Here is a 25,017-nt window from a genome sequence, read left to right as displayed (position 1 = left end):
TTGAACTGAGAGTACCCCAGGTCTCTAGAGATCTCTTCAACAGCCGACTAGGAAGTGTCCTTCATTATAATGAATCCTACCCAAATTTCTCTGAAAGCCTATTGCTCCCCAGAGATGACAACTACCCCATCCTGCAGATGCCTCGGAAAGGCTGAGAGCTGGCGAAGTTCATGAAGACAGAAAACTTCTTTGGGAATTCAGTACACCCTCTAGAAAGATCTGAAGGAATGAAAATTGTACTTGAGGAACTTCTGAGCCCAGTTCTAGTGGAGGGGGGGATTAAAAAAAAAAAAAAGAAGAGACAAGGCCCTGCCAGTTGGCAACACACTATTCCTGTCTTGCCTCTTCCAATGATCCCCTGGCTGCTCTCCTCAGCCTCTGTGGCACGGAGGAAGTATTACCTTCAAGTCCCTGTGCACGATATCATGCTGGTGAATGTGATTCACACTCTCCAGTATCTGATGAATACAGTGGCTGCAAAATAAAGGAAGAGACACAGAGTTACACATGCACAGACAAACTTGGCATCTCATCCCAGACCATTTCCTTAACTTTTATATTCGTACCAGGGAGAGTTCAAGACCCCAGGCTGAACCCCTTCATCACGCCCACTGGCTGCTACAGCTCAGTACTGTCACTGCTGGACACCCCTTGCTCCACTCAGCAACAGTATGCTAAATATCCTAGCTGCAGCAGGACCACTGAGCCTCTCCAAGCCTCTCTCCTACCTCCCGTCATCTCTTTTCTTTCCTCCCCACCACAGTAAGCATCTTGCTTCTTTCTTCAGCCACTAATGCCCACCCCACAGAGGAGCAGTGAGGCACCCGCATATCTGCAAACAGCAGCTGAGACCAGGCAAGCACTGCAGGGAGCATCCAGTGGGGCCAGGCCAAGCAGAGTAAACTTTGGAGAGCAGCAGCCTTCTCCAGCAAGTTCAGGATGAAGGCTCCTGGGTGCTTGCCAGCTTGCAAAGCTTTCAGAGCAGCATCTCAAGCACTTTACATACACAATGTGTGCACGCACCCGCTTGCTGGGTGCCTTTTAAGTACAGATCCCACTTAAGGGGTTAGTGATCTGAAAAGCAGACTCAGCCCCTGTTGAGTGCAGTGCACAGTGCTCCCCTGGCTCACAGCAAACTCACGTCTCCGCTGCTCTTTGCTGTAACCGCAGGGACAAAAGCAACCTGCTAATTTACACCTGTTGCGTTGGAAAAGTACAACGCGCCCCTGGAAGAGCTTTCTGGGTGAAACCATCCATTCTGCTAAAAATTTACCCAGCTCCTAGGTGAACGTGGAAAGGAGCAGGGGTTGGGGCACCTTGCACGGCTAGGCAGTAAGCACCCAGACATGGGCAACTCAGACGGTTCTGTCCCGGGTTCGCGTCCACACTGCAGGACCAGTCCCTCAACAAATTCTGCTCCAATCAGGGGAACAAATTGGTAATATTTCAGGGAAGGGAAACTGGCTACTGGAAAAGATGGGAGGAGGGTGAGGGGAGAAAGAGGAGAGGAGGTGCAGCACTGTGTATTTGCTACCCCCGCCCCTCCAGAGCTGGCAGTACAACCCTCAGGGTCGGGAATCCATGAATATCTCCCTGCTCCCAAAACAAAAATGTATAATTAGAACAGCCGAGTCTGAGCGAGAGAGATTTTCTGGCCAAAAATGGCAGAAGTGTGAGGTGTCCCAGGCGAGCCAAGCGCGGCGGATTGGCACAGAGCTCGCTTCCCTCACTCTCCCAGCCTGCTCTGGAATTCAGCTCAGCATGGGGAGAAAAATGGAGGAGTTTCACTCCGTCATCTCATGGGCACTGCGGGACCTGGCCAGCTGGAAGTCAGAGGGCTGAGCACCCCCAGGAAGGCTCTTAGAGCTACAGACAGTCTTCCTTTTCCCCTAGCCTGGCCAAATTTTTCCTGAGAAGAGTCAGTCTCTGCCAGCTCTTCACCATTTTAGGGAACAGGCACTGACAAGAGGGGCAAGGGGGAAGGCTGATGATGATAACCTCAGAACTTCCCATCTTCAAGGTGGTACGGGTTGAATGGTTGTCTATCTGTTCCAGATGCTGTGCCTACAACATCCCTACACCCCAATGAAGATGTCTACAGGGCTTTCAGACCTCTCTCCCAGAAGCTCCACTGGAGCCAAGCACAGGGGCCTTCACCGTCAGCAGACAGCTCACACAGCAGAGTGTGCAGCACAACCCCTCATTTGAAAGCGTTGTGCAACGCCCAGAAGAAAGAGGCCATAAGCAGCCATAGGGAAAGCAAATAAGCACCCCCACACTGCACAGGAGCACCCACACGAACACGTCAGGCCATACTCTCTCCTGCCCTGCAGTCAGGAAAGGCGTGCTGCGTTCCCTGCAGCATGGCTCCTACCTGACCTACCAGGCTAACCACTTCAGGGCGAGCTTCTTCACGGTACTGTCTGCCCAACTCACCCTGCAGCAACACCCACTACCCCCTTCTTACCCCTCTCCTCCCATGGCTCCCTTAACTCCCACTACAGCAAGGGTTAGCAGGGGATGAGATCATGGCTACAGAATAAGCAGATGTGAAACAGCAGCAGCAGGCCACTCCCAGGCCCCGCTAGAGCAGAACAGGAGCTGCCTAACCCCCGATCTGTTTCCAGGTGCTCCGACAGATGGGTCAGGGGCACCCTCAGCTGTGCTGCACAAGTCTCTCACTGAATTAATAGCACATGGACAAGCACAGTCCATTTCAGGAAGCTCACACATGGAAAAGAGGGGGAACACTCAGAAAAAGAAGGGCACAGCTTAAAATCTTTTTAATATTGAAAAAGAAAGGCATGTATTATGCCTTTTTTCACTGCAACAATCAGCTTACCATCAGAGGGCTCTCACAGAACCGTAGCCTTCAAAGCCTTCTTTCCCCTCCCACCCCACAAACCATTACCTAGACGCAGACAAATTAAACGGCTCTGCCCAAAAGCAGTGGCACATCACTGGAAGCTTTGCCATGGGAAGGCAGAGGCCAAGCAGCCACTGCTCTCACACAGCCAGAGGACAGCTCTGCCCTGCATTTGCTCGCTAAGGACACACCGTCACCAGGACCAGAAAGGTCAGAGGCAGACAAAGCCACTAGCAACAGGTCTCCCAGCAAAGAACACACCGAGACAGCAGCATCTGCAGGCAGCAAGGGTGAGGGCTGCAGTGAGTCAGGCTGACCGGTGACAATAGTTTATGCTAACGGCAGAAAGAGGAATTGCTTTTTCCAGACAGGGAGCAAGAGTTTCAGAACAAAGTAATGCACAACAGCAGTCAGGAAATTCATCCCGCTTGCCAGCACACATGGCACACGCACAGAAGGGTCTGGAAACAGTCTTACCTGGCATCTGCTTCACTGTAGTATTCTCTGGCAACGATATCTTCAAAGAGCTCCCCACCAGTAACCCTGCAGTGTAAAAGAAGGGACGTTACAGAGCCTGGCTGTGGCTGGCTAGGAGGCTGCATGGGATGTACGCTGCCTCCCTGCCCGTGCCCTTTCCCCAGGAGCCCTGCTGCAGCCAGCCCCGAGCAGCCTCTGCAGCAACCCGTGGCACTGGGGAACCAGAGCAGAGCTCCACAGCCAGCAGTGGCACATCCATGTGACCCCTGGGCCATCATTGCACCAGCAGTGTACAGGGCACTGAGGATGCACTGCACCCAAATTGCCCATGCCCTTCTACAGGGCTCTTAACACCAAGCTGGGGCAGAGTCCTCCTCCTCTGATCCCTGCAGACTGCCTCAGGGTCACAAGTAGCCACTCTGCACAGGATAGCTGCCCCTTGCCATCCCACACTTGCACCTGCTGCCAGGAGCTTTTTTTTTTTTCCCTCTGCCACACAGGAAATGGATTTTTGTCAAGTGGACTAGTTACATGAAGGTCGTGGAGGAGAAAAGGAGAATTATATTAATTCAGGTGCTTTTTATTCCACTCTTAGTCAACCATCTGCATGTCTGTGTCGTTGATGAAGCATCAAAGCCAAAGAAAGACACTTACAGATCAAAGACGAGGTAATGGAAACCTTCTTCTGAAATACTGTCATGGAGCCGAACTGCAAAAACACAACCAAGAAATGGAGATGTACTGAGCATGTAGCGAATATGACACTTCACAAATCAAACCTAGCCACAGAACTAAGTTCTCCCTCAACCCAATCAGTCTATTAATCCTCCCTGTCCTTCACTTTGTGTGCTCACTTAGTGACCTATTTCCTTCTGTTATCTCAAAGGAACAGATGGGTGTCCTTCACATACACCCACCCCTTCCCAGCGTCAAAACAAACTCAGAAGAGCGAATGGTCAAAGGCATTTGAACGCTTCAGATCCTTCCTTTCACATCTACCCACTCTTTCCTCCATGCACATATTTTGCAGTCTCTCCCCACCCATTCTTATTTCCCCAGCTCCTTTTCAGAATCTCCAAACAGAAAAAATCCAAAAAGAAAGAGATACCAGCAGAACCAAAATACGTTTCCAACCCTAGCTGCATGTCAGTGCTGTCCATCTCCCTTCTGCCTTTCATCCGCAAAGCTCAATGAATCCAGCACCTTCCCTTTACTTCCTTTTCCTGACTTTATTCTGACTTACACTCCAAACCCTTACCCAAAATTCAGACCCTCTTCCTTCTGTTTTTTTCGATGCATTTGTTACCACGGACGTATCTGATCACAATCCCCTTCTTAAAATGTCAACCCCCCTCAGGTTCCTTACCCGTCCCTTCCTAGTTCTGGCTCCCATTCCCTAAATTAACCTCTATCTTTTCCCCTTGCTTGCCCCCTTCACCACCAGGAAGGAGCTGCCCCTGTGATGGGCTGCTGTCCCTGGGTACTGTGAGGGCTCTTGGGCTCTATCCTCCTTCCATCATGTTACAAGCAGGCAATAACAATAATAATTGCATCTATGCAGCCAGCAGAGACGCATTTCTCCTCCAGTGTTATTTCCTCCTGTCTGAATCAAAACCTCACTTTCTTTGATGTGTTTAGACTTATTCTAGCCTAATTCCAGGTACTAATTCCAACCCAAGAGGAAAAACTGAGCTCTTAATTTCATATTGCTAACCCCCCCTCCTTTTTTTTTTCTCCCCTGCTGGAAAACATCACTGTTTGCCCTGCCCATCAGACTTCCAAGCAAGCAATCCTATTTGACTCTATCCCTAAAGCACAACTCCCCGTCTAGGACAGGAGTTACTTACGTGACTCCATCTACAGGATTTCCCTATCGATTCACACAACTAGCTGAGCCTAGGCTGGGTCTCAGCCCCTGCAACACCCTGTAATTGACTATTGACAGAAGCATATCGCTGTTCTCATCTGTACAAGAAAAAGATGGGTATCGTGCTCTGTTGCTTTGATGGTACCTTGCATCCCTTCCTTGTCTTCCCTTCTTTCCCACATAAAACACAGGAGACCTGTCCTGGCTTTCCCCAACACGATGATTATCTCTCTGCCAGCATCAAGAGGTCAGCCTGCACCTCTTACGGCCTGTGACGTCTGCTACCAGCACCATCTTGGGACCATTTCAAACCAGCACTTGGCAAAGGCTCCTATCTCATAAGGAAAAGCTTTTGCAAATGTTCTCAGCACTCTCCTTTAATCCTCTTTGCAACTCTCCTTTGCAAGGGCATCCTTCCACATGCACACAAACACACATGAACTGAGCATAGCACGGGAGTGCAGAGACCACTTCCAGTACCTTCCCTAAAAGAAGGTCCTGCTTTCCTTATTCTCCTTTTCTGTATGCTCCTGTTTTTCCCAGCCTTAATCTGCAAACTCTCTACTGGTCCCTTGACCAAGTTCCTCTTCTCAGCATTTCTTTTTCATCTAAGCGTAGGGGTTTGGGAGGAGTATTCCACGGGGCATAACGCTGCGAACAAGCACGTACAGTTAGAGAACAGTACAGCAGGTGTTTCAGGTACAACTGCTCCCACAGCATGAAAACAGAGACAGTACCTTTAAGAATTAAGTTCCTTAAATAATTCTCAGCAAAACAGATAACTAAAATAAACATCTCTACCATATAAGCAGTTTTAGTCTACTTTGTAATAACTTCTTCGCAACTGAGCTTTGTGTTTGCACACAAACTCGCCTCCTGAGCACTTGGCAGAATCTGGCAGAGGCGGCATTACAAAGCTACAGAGTAGAAGGATCCTTCCTAGGAGAAAAGATGGCCATTCAAGACAGGGAACAAGACGGAATGTGGCTGAAACAAGCACTTGGATTTCCAGCGCAGGGTAGGTTTTCACCCCAATGCCATGAGGTTTTCACTGCAATGCACAAGGCTATTTGATATGTATGCATGAGACAGCCACATAAGCAAGAGCTAAGGCCCAGGACACGGTCAAAAGTCTGTGAAGGAACACTATGAAAAGGGAGTATGGAACAGATAGTGAAACTTCAAGGAAAGCTGAATGTGCTAATAAGGTCACCTCAGGTGATGCTTGGCATGCAAGAAAGTGTTTTCCTCCCTCTGGCACCTGAAAGGTCAGCAAAGTGCTGCCAGAAACGCTGAGTCTGGCGGGAGGCAGCACAGACAAAACCCTGACAGAGGAGGAGGGCAGCCGCCAGCAGGCTGAGAGCAGGGGCCAGGAACGAGGAGCAGCAAGCACGTCTGCAGGTAGGAGGGAGAAATAGTGAGCTATCAGCTTTGACACAGACGCAGACAGCAAGTTACATCAGAAAATAAAACACAAACGAGCTGATTGGCGCTACTTCTTTGTCCTGAAGAAACTGATTTTGTCAGACACATTCTGAAAAAGGAAGTAGCAACTCAGCTGGCAAAGACTGGCAGAGGCAGCAGAAAGAGCCTTCAAGGTCAGTCAGACGCTGTTTGTGTAGTTAGGTTTGGAACCATGATAGGAGGACGGAGAATTGTATTTATTGGCTCCTCACTACCAAGGCTGTACATCACCCTAAGGCCGCACCGCAGAAGAAGAGCACAGGCCTTGGGGGCAGGAGGCGGCCATTAACTTAACAAGGGAGCTGCTTCCTCGCCACCGCCCAGAGCAGTGCTGAACAAAATCTGCCAGGATTTAATGTGCTGAGGTAACAAAGCTTGGGGAGTAATGGAAACAAGAAGAGCAATAGGAAAGATGGCAGCGGGCACCACCACCCTGCAGAGGAATAATTAACAGCAGCTCAAAACACCAGGCTTTAAGAGTGGAAGGGGGTGGCAATGAGGGGAGTAGAGAAAGATTAAGACAAGCCTGAACATACTAAAACTCTTGTGACTTTCACTCACAGCCCACACCTGCTACACACCAGTGCTGATGGGAAGAGACAAAAGCAATACCTGGTGGGGGCACAGCAAGAGCACATGGTGCCTTTCCACACTAGCCATGAAAACCAACTATCCATAAGAAAAAATGATTAACCAAAAATAAACAAAACCTAACCCAGCTATCCTTTTCCTCAGAAATATCCCAGACCCCTTCTCTCACTCTCGTCAGGGAGCAGGGATGTCTATGCCTAGCACAGCAGGCCTGACAAACACACACTCCGCATAAAGCCTTGAGTCCCAGCAACAGGGAAGTTGCACAACAGAAACACGGGGGCTCCCAAGAGGCAACCAAACTACAAAGGAGCCCGGTACTTGCCAAAGGAACCTGACCTCACCCTATTCACCAGAGGATGAGGCAGATTATTTCTATTAGCTGATTCTGTTGCCCAGAAGCAGCAACTCAAACCATGCTTCCTTCCCAGCCTAACATTGTTACCACAGGAATTCTTACAGATGTAGAAGATCAGCCCCTGCCAACACCACACACACTCGGGGTCACCTTATGACTGTTCCCATGTCAAAGGTCTCTGGTGGAAGAAAGAGCACTTACTATGCAGGTTAGCAGGCACAAACAAGCAGAAGGTAAGAAAGAAAACAGAAGCAAGTCAGACAACGAGGCTCTAAATCAGTTACAGGATATGGTGAAAGACTTTGCCCAAGGTTTTAGTTAGAGCACAGAAATAAGCCCTATCTGCACCAAGCACAGAGGGCTTGTACAGTCCCCAAGCACATTATTAACTCTGTAAGACTCAAGTCTTACACATAACTTCAGAAATGATAAATAAAAACCACAGTACTAGAAAGCAATGCCAGGACAGCTGCTAAGCAAAGGAGCAGAATCAGTTACAGACTTAGGTAGAAACATCTTCTGCAACCATCCCAGCAGGGACTAAGGGCCTGTCAGTCAGTAGAAAGCAGCAATCACCACTTGGATGGTATCTCCAAGAAGCACATACATTCTGAGTAAGCAGAGATTTCAGTACGGTATCTTGACAACTCAAGGTTTTTTAGCAGGACACAAAACTTTCTTCAGATACAGTCCTGAGGCTGGTACCAGAGTGGTACTCCACCTGTGTAACGATAGAATGCTGCCTAAAACTGCCCCTCCTTTAAACGCACACCTGTAGCTGCACTGCTGAAGAGCTGCCACGCATCACTGCACGCCCAGCTGACTGGTTTGAGCTTCATTTTCTGTCTCCTCTCCAGACTCAACACAAGCAAACTATACAGCTCTCATCCTACGTGAACTGGTACTACCAGTACAGAAAGTATCACCCACAAAGCTGGCTTCTTGGAAAAAGTAACTAACAACAGAAAAACTGGGAAACCAAGCCATCCCCTTTCTCAGAAACCCACATCTTCAACCCTGCCCAATATAAGCTATGCAAATCATTTTCTCTGCCTTGTGTGTGGGTCTGACGCCCTAATGTAACCCAGAGCATTTCAAAGAGCCTGATACCACAGTGAGTGGCTCAGGGAGACAAGCTATGCTCACTGAACCTCCCTCCCAGCAGCTGGGCACCAGGAGTTCAAGCACTTTCTAAGAGCACATGCTGTGAATATTACTTTTTCTCTGACCCATCTTCAGGGTCTCCCTGGAAATCTTGCCTTGAGAACAAAACTTCAAGCTGATTTTTAAAGTACTTCAATAGCCTCATGCACATACACTTAAAAAAAACAACACATCAATAAGCAATACTATTAGCTACAGAAAACAAAGCATTTTAGTGAGAAACAGTCATACCATGTTTTGCAATCCCTTCCTGAATTAAGTGACCCTGTACAGGCAGCCGCAGCTCCCTGAAGCCCCAGCATGATGCAAAGCACCTGATGATAGGAGGAAAGGCTCCCTGAAAACAAACTGTGCCAGCCTAACAGCCAGCGCAATTCGCTGCTGAGTCACGCAAAGCAAGACAGCAAATGCAAAAGTTAAAGCAAATCATGAAGAAATCAGAAGACAGCTTTCAGTTTTTATAGAGGTTCACCTAAACAACAGGAATATAAGAATACATTGAAAGGCAACTGGCATCTTATTTTTAAAGGGTCACCTTTCAAAGGCCAGTTCACATCAGGGTCACAATCAGATTATGGCTAGCCTTCATGTGACCCAGATCTTCCCTTTGCTCTGCCTGGTGTGCTGAATATGATCACCATTTACTCTCCTCTCCAGAACAGCAGGCCAGCTCAGGCCTGCCTCCCCAGCCCCCAGGACGAGCGCTCCCCCATAAGCCACGTTCAGACCCCAGCAAGGGATGCAATGGGGTTGCCAGAGGCTCGGCCTGCCACAGGGGCAGGCTGGCTTTCCTTGGGCACCGTGGTTTCTGGCAACCTGCTGCAAGTAAACTCTGCAAGCAAAGCAGTTACCCAAGTTGCAGCACAAGGCAAAAATACAAGGAGAAAAATAGTTTCACAGGGTGATTCCTGTTTTCCTCACAATTGTTCATCTCTGCTTAGGAAAAGGCAATGTGGGCTGAAACACGCTTGCTCCTATATACCAACGGTCTTTGCCTGTTCTTAAGGACAACACTCCTGGATAGGATACCTTGACTTTGGAAGCTAAATCTAGGTTCACTAGTGATCCTAGAGTGTAAAGCATTTGGATGTTATCAGAAAATACAGCACACTATTGGCCAACCACCTCTGCACCACCAAAGACTGTGCTGTTATTATTTAACAGCTCGCAAACTAAGGGGCTCTCAAATTAAGTTGCCTTTGTTGCAGTACCTGCAGCAGAGCTAATACAAGGCAACAGAGATTTCTGGTTGTCTCCTGGGCCATGGTAATTGCAATGCTCTAACTCTTTCACATGGCCTTAGCAGTGCAAACTTGAAAGTGCTCTGGGATCTTCTGGACTGAAGGATGCTATTAGGTCAGCCACTCATTAGAAACAGCTGCAGCTTCACTTCGCAGCAGTTTCCAGCCAGACATTTGCCTGTATCACAGAGAAAGGGAGGAAGAAAGATACCACAAGGGGCATATTTCAAAAAGACAGAGCATGGCAGTAGCAAAAATTGGAGGCTAAAAGCTGCCTGATGCCCTCTTTCAAAGATCTTCTCCCTTGTGCCAGGAGATGCTGCAACTACAGATACAAATCCACACGACCCGGCAGGCTGCAAACGGAGTGCCACCGTCTGTGGCAACATAAGTGATGAGCGAGCTGCCGCAGATGGCTGCCGCCCACACCCCAGTGCCCCAGCTGCTCACCAGTCGGTGAGCCGGGCTGGGAACTGCCCCACCACCCCCGAGCCTGGCCACGCGCTCGTTCGCTTCCCGCACGGCTCGCATCACTCCAGACAGCCATCCCATGAGGAGTGACCACCAACCTGCGGCTGCCTGGGAGCTGGGTGCTCAGCTCCCACCCCAGCTGTTGCTCTAATTACATTAAACACATGGAATTCAGCTGCAGCTGCTCAGGCTGCTTCCAAAAGGACTCTCCTTTTAATTAAAAATTTGCTATTAAAGAGCATTAGATTGTGTAATGCAAATAATCCTCTAGAAATCATCTGTTCCAGCAGCTAATGACCAGCTTTGTTGCAGCAGTAACTAACAGCAGCAGGACAGTTAGCTAACAGGACAGAGCGTGCTGCTGTTAACCACTCCCTCAGGATCACAGATTCCTTCTTCCTCCCTCCGAATCTGCCACAGAGCAGTTAGAGGATGCTGGATATATACCAGCTTGCTGCTAACTCCCCAGGCCCACAGCATTTCACCCCAATTGCAGTTTTAAAGCTTTGGGAAATGGAAGAGAAGAAAGGCTTGTTAACGCTGCTCCGTTCAGGCAGAACCAGGCTGCTGAAGACTCTGCGAGGAAAGACAAGGAACAGTCCTGTGGGAACATGAAATGCCACACGCACTATTTTTTTTTTCTTTCACACTGTTCTCGCTGAAACCTTTTTAACGCTCTGATCCTAAATAATAAGGTCGAGACAGTGCCCTTCCTGGGGGTGCACAGCAATCCACAGCATGGACAGAAGCTGTAGGGAGAAAAGTATCTTTCCTGCTGAGAAGCCCATCCTTCTGCAGAGATAAAAAGTAAAAGTAGAAAAACAAAACACATTCAAAGCACCTTTAAACATTTCACTGCCAACTAAACGTTATTTTTTTTTCATTTTGCAATGCCTGTACTGAGAGGCTGAAGTTCAGTACATGATCCATAACATTCACTATGCCCTACTCAAAAATCACATGAGCCAAAGGAGTGTGTTAGCAGGACTATTTCGTACTCTCCTGATAACAGGGCAATCATGGCCATCCAGAGCTGTTGTTATTAATTTCCGATTATCCACCTACCAGATAAGCAAAGCATTTTGATAACCACAAATACTGTACTGGAGCATTTTCTAAAATAAAATCGAGTAACAACAACAAGCCAACTTCAGTGGTATCTCAAAGAAAATACACAGAGAACATCCACTTCATTAGAATAAATAAGATGTTTTAAAAAACAAACCACGACAAATTTTAGGTCCATCACAAGGCTCTGCAGCTCTGCTACTCACATTTCCATCATCAGGACGGACCAGCCTGTGGGGAGCACCTGTTTGGTGCTCGAGCAGGGGCAGCCCCAAGGGAGGGTCCTTCCCTTGCCTCGGTGCTATTTCAGCCAGGGGAAAAAACAGTAGGGGAATCCTCCTCCTCTGCCTTCTGCAGTATTGTTGAGTTTAAGCCCAATGAGTCTGGCTGTCATCCCACTTGATTTTTTTTTTTTTTTTAAGGAATTGCTCGAGTACAGCTAAATCTCCCAGCTAGAGAGATGAATAATGCAACCCAAACATCTCACTAGCACAGACCACACAGACATACAGAATAAACACTTTCCCGGCAAGGAAGAAAACACAAGTGTCACTCCAGCCCCAAACTGCGCAGGATTATGGAGAAACGCTTCTTACAAACTACAGGAAAAACTACAAGCAGAGAATACAGAAAGGAGAAAAAGGGTAAATAAGCAATAGCTAGTGAAAGAAATAGAAGGAAGGAGGAAAAATAAGAAGCTGGACTGCCTGGAGTTTTGCAGAGCCTCCTCGCAGCCAGGTGGGTAGTAAATGGCAACCTGCAGCTCACAGAAGGAGAGCAACATAAAGGTGCCAAGCCAAGAACACCTTGGCTTGACCTATGCTCCTTAGCTCAACAGCTAAGAAAGTCACAAACCGTAACTCCTGCCACAAGGCCTCTTCCCCTCCACCATTCCCACTCTCCACACAGGTTTCACCTGAGAAAAGCAGCCCCCAGCAACAGAGATCACAGGCAGCAGTTTGACACATCTGGCCAGGTCTGGGGGCATCCCACCTGGAAACCACCGAGCTGCCACAAGGGAGCAAGTGCAGCCAAACCATTGGGGAATGCCCGGCATTTCAGCTACTCTTTGGGCATGGCATCCTTTCTGTACCACTTGCAAAGGCAGCCTGGATGTCTGCAGCCAAATGAAAACAAGGAAATCTGCTGTTTACAGCAAACCACAGACTACATTTTTTTTTCTTGCTCACTTAGGAAGCAATTCAAATCTCTTGTTAAAAAAAAGGTGATAGGAAAACACCAAGAGGTGGGGAAAAGTGAGGGCCTGCTCAGCAAGAGGAGTTTCTCATGATGAGCAACTGAGGAATGAGGGAACCTTGGTGGTGGCTGACACCACTAGGCCAGCAAAACCAAGGCTGGCGCTGGCTCGGCATGCCATGCACCCCATTTCCTACCCAGGTTAGTTCTGAGTGTTGGGGGATTCTCCAAGGAGCTGCAGACAGAAGCACCAAATCTTTCCTGGTCCTTACAGAAACTTACACCTTGATCATAGCCATCACTTAAGCACACAGGGACTGTAAAACTGGAAGCTTTTTTTTTTTTTTGAATAAATATCCATTAAAATCACTCCCACAAGACACAGGTACTAGGAGGATGGACCACTTGTTAAAGGAAATAAAACTGAACTGGGTCAAAATAGAGTCTGCTAATCCACACGAGATTTCTGTGCCATTTTCTCCCTACGTTAAATAAGGAATTATCCAAAATCACAGTTCATTATTTAAGAAGCCAGAAGATAGAAGTTAAAATTACAAGAATTCAACTGCAAGTGTATTTTAGAGAAAAGCTCCGAAGTAGGAAAAACCTGAAAAAGCAATAATTCTGATAGATGCTGAAACAGCGTTTCACTACTGCTATAAATTCCCTCAAAGAAATTAACTCTAAAGCAATTCAGAAAAGGATATGGAGGCAAAAATCAGAAACAGAATTTGGCTCTGTCACTTGGCTACTATCAGCCCCTCTTAGAATATGTTTTTGTTATTCTAGACTTAAGTGCATGCAGTTTCTCACAGCAAAGGCTGCAATAAGCTGGGACACAATAACTGACTTGAAGAAGGTAAAAATAATGAAGTGCTCAGTTTGAGCTATGAACAAAAGATGTTCAAGAGCTACTTCTGTGCAACTGGGTTAAAAATATCCAAGAAAGAGGACAGATCATCTGGTGACAGGTCCAAAGAGGAGGAATATATTTAGACTAGCATAATGAAGAGATTTTAAGAGGAGAAGGGGAACACCTAAAAACACAGTGGACAAACACAGGAATGCTAGAGAAGAGTTTTCAGAACTATGAATAAGAATTATTATCAAATTTTGCATTGTCATTGCTTTGAGAGTCCTAGAACAGGAGAGCACTGCACGCTTCACATCTGGGCAGGAAGATACTGGGGTTCCCAGCTCTGCCGCTGCTCTGGTATTTGATGGGTAACAAGGGAAAAAACTGAATTCTCCACCAGAGAATCCCTAGGTAGTGGCTGCATTACACGACTTAAATCTAACACATAGGCTGATTGAAATAAAGTTTACAACTAAGCAGAAGACCAAAAGTAAGCAAGAGATGATATTCAAAACACTGCAAGCTTAGCTCTACAACAAGAAGAAAGCAATGGTGAAGTTTATTTTATCTTGGCTATTGCACAAGCTGCAGTGGCATAACTGGGAAAACACCTGCAAATGAAGGGGCCGAGCTATGAGCCTGCTTACAGAAACCTGCTTCTTTCCTGCAAAGTGGGGACCAAGGGCAGAAAGTGCCATATCATTCCCTTCAATTCTGTATGTTCCCAATTACATCCATGTCAAATGCCTGCAAGATGTACAGGTACATGAACCACTAAAACACCAAGTTGCTCATGGTGAAGCGGAATTCCCTGTGGAGCCACGACTCTTGCTGCTGACTTCCACAAGCATTTTGTCTGCTTATGGACACAGAGGTTTCAGTGCTGCTTTCTGCCTCGTTCTGAGGCTCCTGTATTCTTGGTAACTGGTGCATTCATCTTCCCTTTAAAACAGATCGCTGATCTGTCCAATTCTGCTGTATTTGGTGAGCATGTCTGGCAAATGGTTTCTTTGAACCTGAACTCTAAATACTCTAGGAAGCTGTCAGGCGTATTGAAAACACAAGTGTTTTTGAAAGTTAGGGAAGTCCTTCCTCTACTGAAACCAAGTCTGATGTGACCACTCCTAATGGCACTTTCAGATAGATGGCTCCCAGTGAGAACACGGTATGGATCCCAAACATCTTTGGAAGTCAGAGAATGGTCTCGGGTCAACTTTCTTCTGTCCAGAAACAGAAACACTCGCTGGATCAAGGAATAACCATGCTGCAACACTAAGCTCTTTGAAGGATTACTCCACTGTGATTACCTTCACCATAATGTGCATCTAAAGACAAGCAAAACACCCGATTACAGAGCAAGAGCCTATAATTAGGGCTGAGGTTTGATGAAGGCATGCGAGGATAACTCAGAGAGCAGTCATTTCACAAAGAGCAACAACAAATGGAAATACCACTATTACTTTTGCCCAAATAAACCTTTATTTTATCAGAGTAGGGGTGCTACAGTCAGTGTGTTGCAGCCTGGAATCACCACACCAGAATCAACTGTCTTGGAGCAGATGGGTGAGAAACAAATTCAACAGGTTTGCTTTATATCCCATGTGCGGGCAGAATGAGGGGGAAAGGCATCTCACCTCGCAGGGCTATAACTTGCAGTCCTCTGCCCTGGACCCACTACAGGCTCGGGTCACTGCAGAACAGTAGGACGTGCTGCAATGCAGTTTCCAACAAAAACGGTAACAACAAAACTTTATTTCCCCATTAAAGTGAGTGCAAAATCTGCATAATTCTTCAGCATTGGTGCAGTGTTGCTGACACAGCTCACACCAAGGCAACACAGCAAGTACTCATCCAGAAGATGTTACAATGGGGAACTGCAGTAACTAGGTGATTACTAACTGCCAATACGAGTCACAGAAAAAACCTACCTCTATATCAGAACAACACAATTTCCTTCTATGACAGCATAACAAGTCCAAGGAACATGGAAGCAACAATGCATGTACTATCTGAACTTCAACAAGGCTTCTGACAGCATCTTACATGCTATTTCCACAAGTGATTTTGAAAAAAATGTGTATATGTGATTCTAAGCTAGCTCTGGATACAAGTCACTGAGAAGACATACTCAAAATTGTTACTGTCAAACTGGAACAACATATCAAGTGAGACCTTGAAAAGTTTGTCCAGAGTCCAACAGTATTCAACAGCTTCATTAACCATCTACATGATGCAATATACAGCATTGTTATTAAAAGTTATTTTACTGTGGGAGTTGCAAGCGTATTTTAGTATCAGAAAGTAAGTCAAAATGGTCTTGACAAATGTGGGGAGAACCCACACAGCGTTTTGTTTTTTTTAAACACTTCTTTTATTTTCATATTATAATAAGGACAAATGTAATACCCACTTTGATAGGAATCCTCATCTATAGAAGTACAAAATGGAAAAATGATTTGCTTGCCAGAAGTTCTGCAGAAAGCAGTCAGAGACAATAATGTGTCAGAAAAATGTGCATCAACAATATGCTTAAACATCCATCACCTGTGAAACTTGCCAAAACAAGAATAACTTTGGTCTGACAGGTGAAGCAATTTTTCCCCTATAGCTATTGCTAACATGGCCTTAGACTTCCACGTACAGTTTTGGGCATCCCATTTCAAGATAGATATGAAGTCTCTGGACAGAGTCCAAAGGAGAGAGGGAAAAAAAAAAGACCAGAACTGGAGGTCTAAAAACATGACGTATGAGAGCAGAGTGGAAGAACTGGGTTTGTTTAGTCTGAAGAAAAAAGGCTAAAAGAGAGACATGATAACAGTCTTCAAATATGTAAAAGATAGTTACGCTAAAGAAAAACTACTTTCTACATATACACTGGATAGAAATAGAAACAACAAGCTAAGACAGCAGCAAAGTATGTTTTTTCTAACGTCTGATAGAAGAATTACACATTTGAGAGATTGCCGCTAGAGGTTGTGTTATTATTATATGGTTTTAAGAGCAAACATGCCTCAATGAACTAGGTATAAATTTTTTTCACAGAACTGCTGAATGGACCATACAACTTCCTGAGGTCTTTTTCAACACACTTCAACTCTCTGTTGTAGGCATAAAACACAATTCCGTTATTGTTATTTGCAACCACCCATTGAGTTTAGAATGACTCGTCTCTTTTCTCTTAAAATAAAAACTGTTCTTTCTAGGAAGACAAAAAATGCTCTGCAGAAAATGCAAGAACCACTGACATTCCCCCAAACTCTCTTCCAAACCACAGTACAGCAGGAGACAAGCATTACTACTCATTGCAGATGAAGAACCAGCTGTAGAATTAACTAGGAACGTGACATGTTTCCTGTTTCCAGTTGGGTTTACTCATAAAAATGGTTATTCTCTTGGGTACAACATTTAATCTGTGAGAGGCCTGACAACAAAAGATGTAAGAACTAATAGAAGGAAAGATGATGAAAGTTAAGTCCAGGCCAAAATAAAAAGTGACATCACCTACTAAACTAAGGGCAATGAGCCTTATGGGGCAAATGAAGCTCAATAGCTAGCTAGTAGCATGAGTTTTAGTAATTCTAAACACTGTCAAGCAATAAGTGTACTGGCTGGTATATTCATCACTGCAAATTACTGTAGAAGGTGCTCACTGCTCCTCTCCTCATGCAATTGTGGAGGTCTGGCACTCAGATCCAACAAGCTTTCTGCTGAAAAGCTGCCGCTAAGGTGATTTGCACTTTGGGAAGTCCTACCCTAGTTGAAATTGCTTCTTCATCACATATGGAACAGCCTAAAGATACTTGTCCGTGTGGTATGCTGTAAGCACCTTTCCTCACCCATGTCGTTAGAGGACAGGAGCATATGATTAGGAAGCTGGAAGTGAGGAGACCACACAGATGCCCTGAAGAAGTTATCTATGGTGACAGAAATAAGCAAAAGGAAGACCATCCAACTGCACTACAGGTTTCCCACACAGGAACATTTAACAGTGGTTTGGTTGAAGGTGGCAACTTGGTATATCTGAATGTTTTCCCCCCAAAAAATAAGTTAAATTAGACCTTTGCTAGACTCCTACAGGTTTTACTTACAGAGCCTAAAAAAGGGACGATAAATGGTGCAAATATCTTGCTCAAGGTAACTTCCAGCAACGTAAAATGTCACTAAAAGAAAACTTTAGGCAAAATATTCTGTAGTGCTTTGGAACAAGATTAAATCCATGCCCTCTCTCAATAGTTCAGTAAAAACTGTATTCTTGGCTCGAAGATGTGTCCTTATTTTTTCCTTCTTGTATTTCAAGATAAAACTATTCCCTTGATTTTTTTTATTTTTTTTTTTTATCCACATCATGCATCACCTATAGAGAAGGAGCAGCTCTGCATGGGAAGTGGACACACAGAGCACACTTGGGTGTGCTGCTGGGACTGAATGCTAAGGGAACAGGACAGGGTCATATGTAGAATTTGTCAAAGAGAAACTGAGGTGATGCCAACAGGCACGTTTGACAAGCTCTGGTGAACATTTGGAATCTATCTGCTCTCTTACTGCATGCTCCATGAGACACTCTACTCCTGTCTCACCCCTGACCCTCTGAACCCAGAGAAGTTTACCAATATTTGGATGCTTCAGAAGTCGGCAGATTCGAGCTTCACGTTCAAGTTTCTGGTGATCTGAAAGAATAAAAAACAAGGTATTCAGCTCCACAACTCTGAACTCGATTCTTGTTCATATTCAACAAAGAAAGGAACACCGTGACCCAGCAGACATCTGGAGGCCTGGGTGAGACTGGGAATTCCTGGAACCGTCTCCCAAAACCTCACACCTCTTGCAGACGACGGCAGTGCAGGCACCTGCATTCGAGGCTGCAGAGGACCTCTGCTCCTGCTACAGAGTTAGTGCTACACTGATAATCCCTGCATGGATTCAAAGTGAGCAGCAGCACAAAGATGCCACTCTTTCATCAGGCACACCAACACACAAAGCCGCTCCCAGTGAAATCTCTTCTGAGATTTACCCCCTTCTCCAAAGCTGGAGGAGAACAGTCTCTGAAGAGCTAACCAACATGAAATGGAAAAGGACCTGCTGCCAACTCAGAGAAACAGTGGGGAAGAAAGGCAGAGCAGGAGGGAGAAATACACAGCTACTGCTCAGACACGGCTGCCACACGAAGCAGGGACTGCTGCCAGCTCCAACGAGCCATAAAGGTAACCATGCTGTAGCACCCATGGCCTGCATCACTGGGGAAATGCTGACCCAGCACTTCCAGATCTCCAGGCGAGAAGTCCTGCCCAAATGCTAAATGTGCCTATTCCAGCCCACAGGCAGTATCATTTTAAGCAGGACAGTCATCTGGATTAAAGACAAACACATCAAGGAGAGCAGAAAATAGTTTCTCCTCCTAAGAAATGTAATATGCATGACGGCAAGGAAAAGAGAGGGAGCTAGGACAACTCTGCCCATCCCAGCCAAAGAACAGAGGCTGGTTAGCTGCTGAGGCTCAGACAGGAGATTTTTACTCCATTAAAGCACAGTTTTGCTGAAAGGAGCTGAGGGAGGGAAATATTTGGGGCAGCCCCAGAAACTGCTGAACTCTTAACCTTTGGGGATGCAGACGTGTAGAAAGAGGCAAGAAAAGAGGACTGCCCGCCCTCCTAGCCCAACCAAATAAAGAGAACAACAAAGTAAGCTGCCTGATCTTGATATTTCTCCTCCAGCAGATCTTCAGCACATAGGGTTGAAAACACACCTTCTCTGCATCCCCTGGGCCACCCAAGTTTTTCCTCAGGAGGAAGCAGGGCCTTGGCTGCTTGGGCTGCTCAGCAGATCCCTGGTAGAAGCGCAGCATCCTCTGAATTACAGGATCCCCACTGGAGACCCACATCAGCAAGGCCCCACTGCACTGCCCTGCCTGAGAACAGCCTGCACAGCTCCATGGTCTCTGTGTGGTCTTTCCTTCCCTCTGCACAGAAAAGCTTTGAATAACTGTTCTCTTCCCCCTGAGCAGAAGAGAGAAACCAAGGCAGATCGCAGCTCAGAACACCTCTCCCGAACTGGGAATAGCAGCCCAGGGCACTGCAGGATTTCTGTCTTCTTTCCCACTGCTGAATTGTAGAAAGTGTCCCAATTAATATTTTATATGGGCTGAGATGTGCTTACATCCTCATCTGCTGCTGTTCAGGGAGGGAAGGTAAATTACTCCTTTCATCTCTCCTTCTCAGTTCTGGAAATTGTTGTTGTTGTTGCATATATTTTACAGCTCCATGCCAGAACCACTCCAGCAAAGTAGCAGGCGGCAGGAGAGCCTGGAGAGGATCCACACAGTGCACCAGGGCCTGGGGAGCCAGCGCTTCCTCGCCTGCATTGCCAGGAGGGCCTTGGCTCCCCTTTTAGCAGCATCTTACAAACCAAGTTTTGCAAAACAGTTGCAAGGTAGCAGGCTGCGCTGCGCGCTCTGCACCCAGGCCACGCTCTCGCAGCAGGACCCCGGTTTCAGAAGAGCTATTCGTAACCTGCGCGCACGCCTGGCTCTTGCAAATTCCCCGCTTACCCTCCCAGCTCTACTTGGAACCCCTACAGGAGGGGATTCTTCGCCCACCCAGATCACGTTGCCCTCGTGCACAGTTACACTCGCTGGCAATCTGTTCCCAAGCACAAGGACACAGGGAAGCAGACAGCAAAAACAGCTGAGCAAAAGGGGAAGGAGAGGTAAGACCTTATCACGTGCTCCTCAGCCACCGAGTCCTGACAGCCAGGACAGACAGCTGATGGGAGCGAGGCTCAAACAAAATGACAAAACCATCAAAATGCCACGGGAGATGTAAATCAAGAGCAATTGCTCCCCTGCAACCCTACACCCTCTTGCAGAGGGAGGGGAGCGGGCAGGGCGGCTAGCGATCATGGGCAGCAGGCGCAGCACAACTTGTGACAGGAGGTCAGCACCCCGCTCCCTGGCCCTCCAGCACCGCACGGCCTGGCCACAGACCAGAAGAGGAGTACAGCACTCCGGTCACAAGGTACAGGAAACTATTTCTGGTCGGGGGAAAGCATACCACACTGTTCTGTCTCCAGGGCAACAAAACAGGCCAATTCAAGCACAGCTCACAGAGAGAAAGCACGCTCCTCAGCGCGCGGCTGCGCCAGCCCGGCAGCACCAGCATGGCAGCGCCAGCCCTGCAGCAAAAGGTCAGCCTGGGCTGGGCTTCTTGCCTGATTTGCAGGATCACCCCTCCCAGGCAACACTGCATCACACCCCAGCGCATGACCTGCGAAACAGCCCCCATGCCCCCAGGAGAGTCCCTGCATCACCTGGTGAGCCTTTGGCACAGCATGGGCATTGCGCTCCCGTTCCGGGCATCAGTGGCAGAGTCAAGTCAGTGCTTGGGGCAAACAACCCGGTATCTAAATACTTGAGCAATAAGCAGGGAATTGAAGTTTTTCTTCTCTCTCTCTGCTCTGACAGCAGTTATTCACAATAGGAAACAGGAAAAAAAAAAAAAAAAAAAGATTGCCAGTCCAGTAGGGCCGAAGGTTGGGCTTGAGGACATGTTCTGCAGTGGCTCACAACCACAGCTCTCCTTGACTGCATCAGGAGAAGGATGAGGAGAAGACCAAGGTTCAGATCCCTGCCTGATCAAAGCTAATAGTTTCTCCTCCCTCTCCCCAAAACACCAAGATGATTTCTGCAAGGCACCTGTGGAGTGAAGGCAGAAGCCCGGTGTGTGGCTGGTGAGTGCAGTGGCACACCCCAAGCCACCACAGGATCCCCTGCCTGGGGCAATAAGCTCAGCTCCTGCTTCTCACCAACCACACAACTTCCACCAGCAATCTCCATACCTTGCCTAAAACATCCTTTAGGAAACAGAACAGTTCATGTTCAAGACTTCAAGTGATAAATAAAGCCATATATCCACAGGAGTTACTCCAAGCATTAGTTACCCTTCCTGTCAAAACTCTGCGCTGCCGTTCCAAGTCTGAATTCACCCATCTCCTGTTTCCAAATATTGGATTTCATTAGGCTCTTTTCCTGCTAAGTTACAGAGCTGTCTAGCCCTAAACAATAGCTGATGCTTAAAACTTAAGTACACGATATTACAAGCACTCATCTAATATTCATTTCATGTTTTCCAGCCAAAAAAAGAGGCTCCTGCTGTTTAGACAGCCCTTCTATCTGCGATCTGAAGCGGTGACTATCTACCTGGACAGAAGAGCGCAGTTTATGCAGACTACTTGTAGCAAAACTAAAAACATAAATGCTTAAGGAGATGGTGCTAAAAGCAGCAGGACAATACCTTCCCACGTTGGACATGCAAACTACAGTGTGAATATTTATGCCTAGTTATCAGGCCTTTGTATGGATAAGATTTCTGCATTTGTGTTCAACAGCTGGAACTATATTTAGCCAAATGTCTCTCACTTGATTGCTCTGCAAATACTGCTCTAGTATTTGTACCATTACTCTAGCCCCGTTCTAGTAATGCTAATACCACAGTTCTTCAGAACACACCTGATAAGAAACGAGCTGCTCAGAGAACTGGGATTTCTTTGGTTTGGGTTCCGACCTGTCTGGGGGTTTGCTTGAACAGAAAACAGGAATATTGTTTGCAGCCTTTGTCAAAGTGAAGGACCTGCAAAAGTGAAACTGCATCTTGTGATGTGAACACACAGTCCCTGGAACTGCACAGCTCACACGTACCAGATGGACAGAAGTGGCGGCGCACAGTTCACTTCCCAGATGTAACCATCACTGAGCTGGATAAATCCAAAACCCAGCCCAAGAGCAGAAGACAACAAACCAAACCCATGATAATTTAGTCTGTATGGTATAAATGCATCAGACTTCAGCAGGAAAATAGGAAGCAATGTAAAACGTAGGTGCCCCAAACAGAAATATAAAGCAAAACACGGGTGGCTTTCCCTCACAACAAACTGACAATCTCCAACAGGGAGGGGAGTATGACTAGTTGTGAAACAAAAGAGCGTTTCTGACTCTTCCGTAAGAAAATCCTTTCAGTGTCTGACCACCTCAGTCTGTTACCGCAAAGACGCTGTGGCAGAGATGGATGGAGAACAAAAAAAACAACTTCTGGTCTCCGTTCTACTCGAGGGAATCAGTTCTCAATTTTCTGCTCTAGCATCTGTCTCCAAGCACTGCTGCTTGGCAGGTTTACTCCTCACCAGTTCTTTCTCCTCCAAGGGTAGCAGAGGCCTGGAGAAGAACATTTTCAGCCAGCCAGACAGGGCACAGGACACCTACAAATTGCCACAGCCTAGAGCTGTCAAGTGAGAACATTTATATAACACCACCAAAAAAAAGATGAAGAAAAAGGTCACTGCGCTTCATCAGCCTGTTAGGAAGCAGGAGGGCGGAGGGGGGGCTGCAGGGGAAGCAGAGGGAAACGTGCCTGCATGGAGCTGTGAGGTGCTTGCAAAAGGCTGGATCCAGAAAAAGACACCTGCAACCAAGCCAGGAGCAAGACGAGTTCCAGGCAAGCGGGGTTTGGGCTGAATGTGAGCTGGGGAAGGCAGCGAGGTGGCCGGTGCTGATGCTGCCACCCTGCACATGCTGCTAGCACAGGTCCTGGCATCACTGGATGAAGCTCTGATGCCCTGACTCTGGCTCCCCAGAGATGCAGAGGGTGATGTGTTTCGGCCGTGATACAAACACAGCACCCAGCCAGCATCCTGCTGCAGGCACCCCAAAGGAGCCGTGACCAGGGAGGTTTAAAGAGCCCTGCCTTTTGCACCGCATTCACCCCTCCTGTCCTGGAGCAGCCAGGGTGTTTGCTCTAGGAGCAAACATCAGCAAAACTCTGCCTGTTTCTGATCGCTCCTTCTCCTGGCAAGCAAAAGACAGCATTGAAAAGTAATTGAAAGAACGGACAAAACAGTTACTGAAATAAAGTCAAAGATCATTTTATCAGAGAAAACAATTTCACACCTACCCGAAAACAAGGTGGAAAAAGTGAGCTCTACCATACTTGCTTCAACCAGTGCTACAACCAGCACTGCTCAGCAATGGCTCCACACGCAGAGGAGCACACCCACTGCTGTATTTATTTGCTCACTTTATCCAACTGCAACTATACCGAGGTCATGTGGCTAAAGCTCACCCTTTATTTAGCACACCTGCCTCAAAAAAGAAAGAAAGAAAAAGCATGTTTCTCGAGCTATCTAAAAGTTTAGGCACCCCAATAGGAGGGCAGATTTTTCCCTAAGCACAGGAAAAAGAAGAAACAAAATTCACACTTAGATCTCCCATGTTTAATGAAAAACTTTGCTAGGAAGAAAAAACCCTGCTTCTCTCTTTGCCAGTAGGTAATCTTGCTGCTCCCAACTGGCCCGTATTGCGTGGGCTGCTCAGGAACACAGCCCACCTGTCCTCATCCCGCACTAGGACCACGCTTTCCCCCTGCAGCTGAAGGAGGCCTGAAGACAGCATTCCTGGGGTAATACGCTCCAGATTACATTTCTCAGAATGGGAAGAGGCCGGAAGAGGAATCAAACCCAAGACAATAAATTCGGTTTGATTGCTGTCATCACGCCAATTCTGGGAGATAGTCAATTGGTGCCAGCTGCTACGATATCTTTTGAGTTGCTTCAAGACAGAAATCGAATTTGCATCAAATACATTTTGTAGCGTGAGACTAGTCTGAGCCTTCAGGTTGCTTCTTTCTTTTGTGTGCTTGCTTAAGTTTATACTTCCCGAGACATTCCCAGCAGAACGAGCAAGCTCCCTCTTCCTGGAGCTCATGCCACAGACTTAGCCCATACTCCGTCTTTCCCCAACATCGCTGTGTTACAGAACAGCGGAAAGCACTGAGCACTGGGGTCAGGCTGGCACAAGGTAGCGTGCCATGCAGCACCACCTGCTTAAACCCAAATACCAGCAAGTCTCCAGGCACCTCCATGTGCCCTTCTGCAGAAGCTATGAGAAGGAAGAAGATGATACTAGCCCCTAAAAGTGACCAGAGGCCTGTGTACATTCAGTGTATTCTTTCTGACAATTGCTAACAGCAGCTGCCTAAAGAAAAATATAAGAAAAGCAAGCATGGAACATCCCTTCCCAAACACTCGCCCTCCCTCCAGCTCTTTGTGGCTCAGGACTTGTACATTTCCACTGTGGTACTGCTGTGCTCCCAGCTCAAAGACCAGCTATCCCAAATAGATCCGTACCAGCATACCGCCCTCCTTCCAGACAACGCTACTGAAAGCCAAATGCTGCTTTTAAGCCCCCCAGTGCAGGAGGACCCCAGCAGCACCATGTCCCAAGGGCGAGGGCACCATCACCTCGCCGCTCCCACCAGAAACCCCTCTGCTGCGGCAGCCGTGCAAGAGCCACGAAATAAGCAGGGAGCAAACACTGCTGGAGTGAGCAAGTGAAAACAGAAGAGCGAAGCCGCC

General features: G+C 47.1%; 1 protein-coding gene across 18 annotated transcripts in view; it reads right to left on the bottom strand.

Annotated features, from left to right (window-relative positions):
• CAMK2G (calcium/calmodulin dependent protein kinase II gamma) overlaps positions 1–25,017 on the bottom strand; it is a 111,988-nt gene that overhangs the window by 43,501 nt on the left and 43,470 nt on the right. For all 18 annotated transcript variants that reach the window (XM_035545412.2, XM_035545268.2, XM_035545305.2 and 15 more), the window contains exons 3-6: positions 18,228–18,287; positions 3,998–4,052; positions 3,344–3,409; positions 402–474 (exon numbers count right to left, since the gene is read on the bottom strand). In XM_035545412.2, the coding sequence (XP_035401305.1) occupies positions 402–474; positions 3,344–3,409; positions 3,998–4,052; positions 18,228–18,287 (254 nt within the window). The remainder of the gene's footprint in view (positions 1–401; positions 475–3,343; positions 3,410–3,997; positions 4,053–18,227; positions 18,288–25,017) is intronic.

Source organism: Cygnus atratus, chromosome 7, assembly GCF_013377495.2.
Source record: "Cygnus atratus isolate AKBS03 ecotype Queensland, Australia chromosome 7, CAtr_DNAZoo_HiC_assembly, whole genome shotgun sequence".
In the NCBI taxonomy this organism is placed as follows: Eukaryota; Metazoa; Chordata; class Aves; order Anseriformes; family Anatidae; genus Cygnus; species Cygnus atratus.
This window is presented reverse-complemented; position numbering and strand designations above follow the sequence as displayed.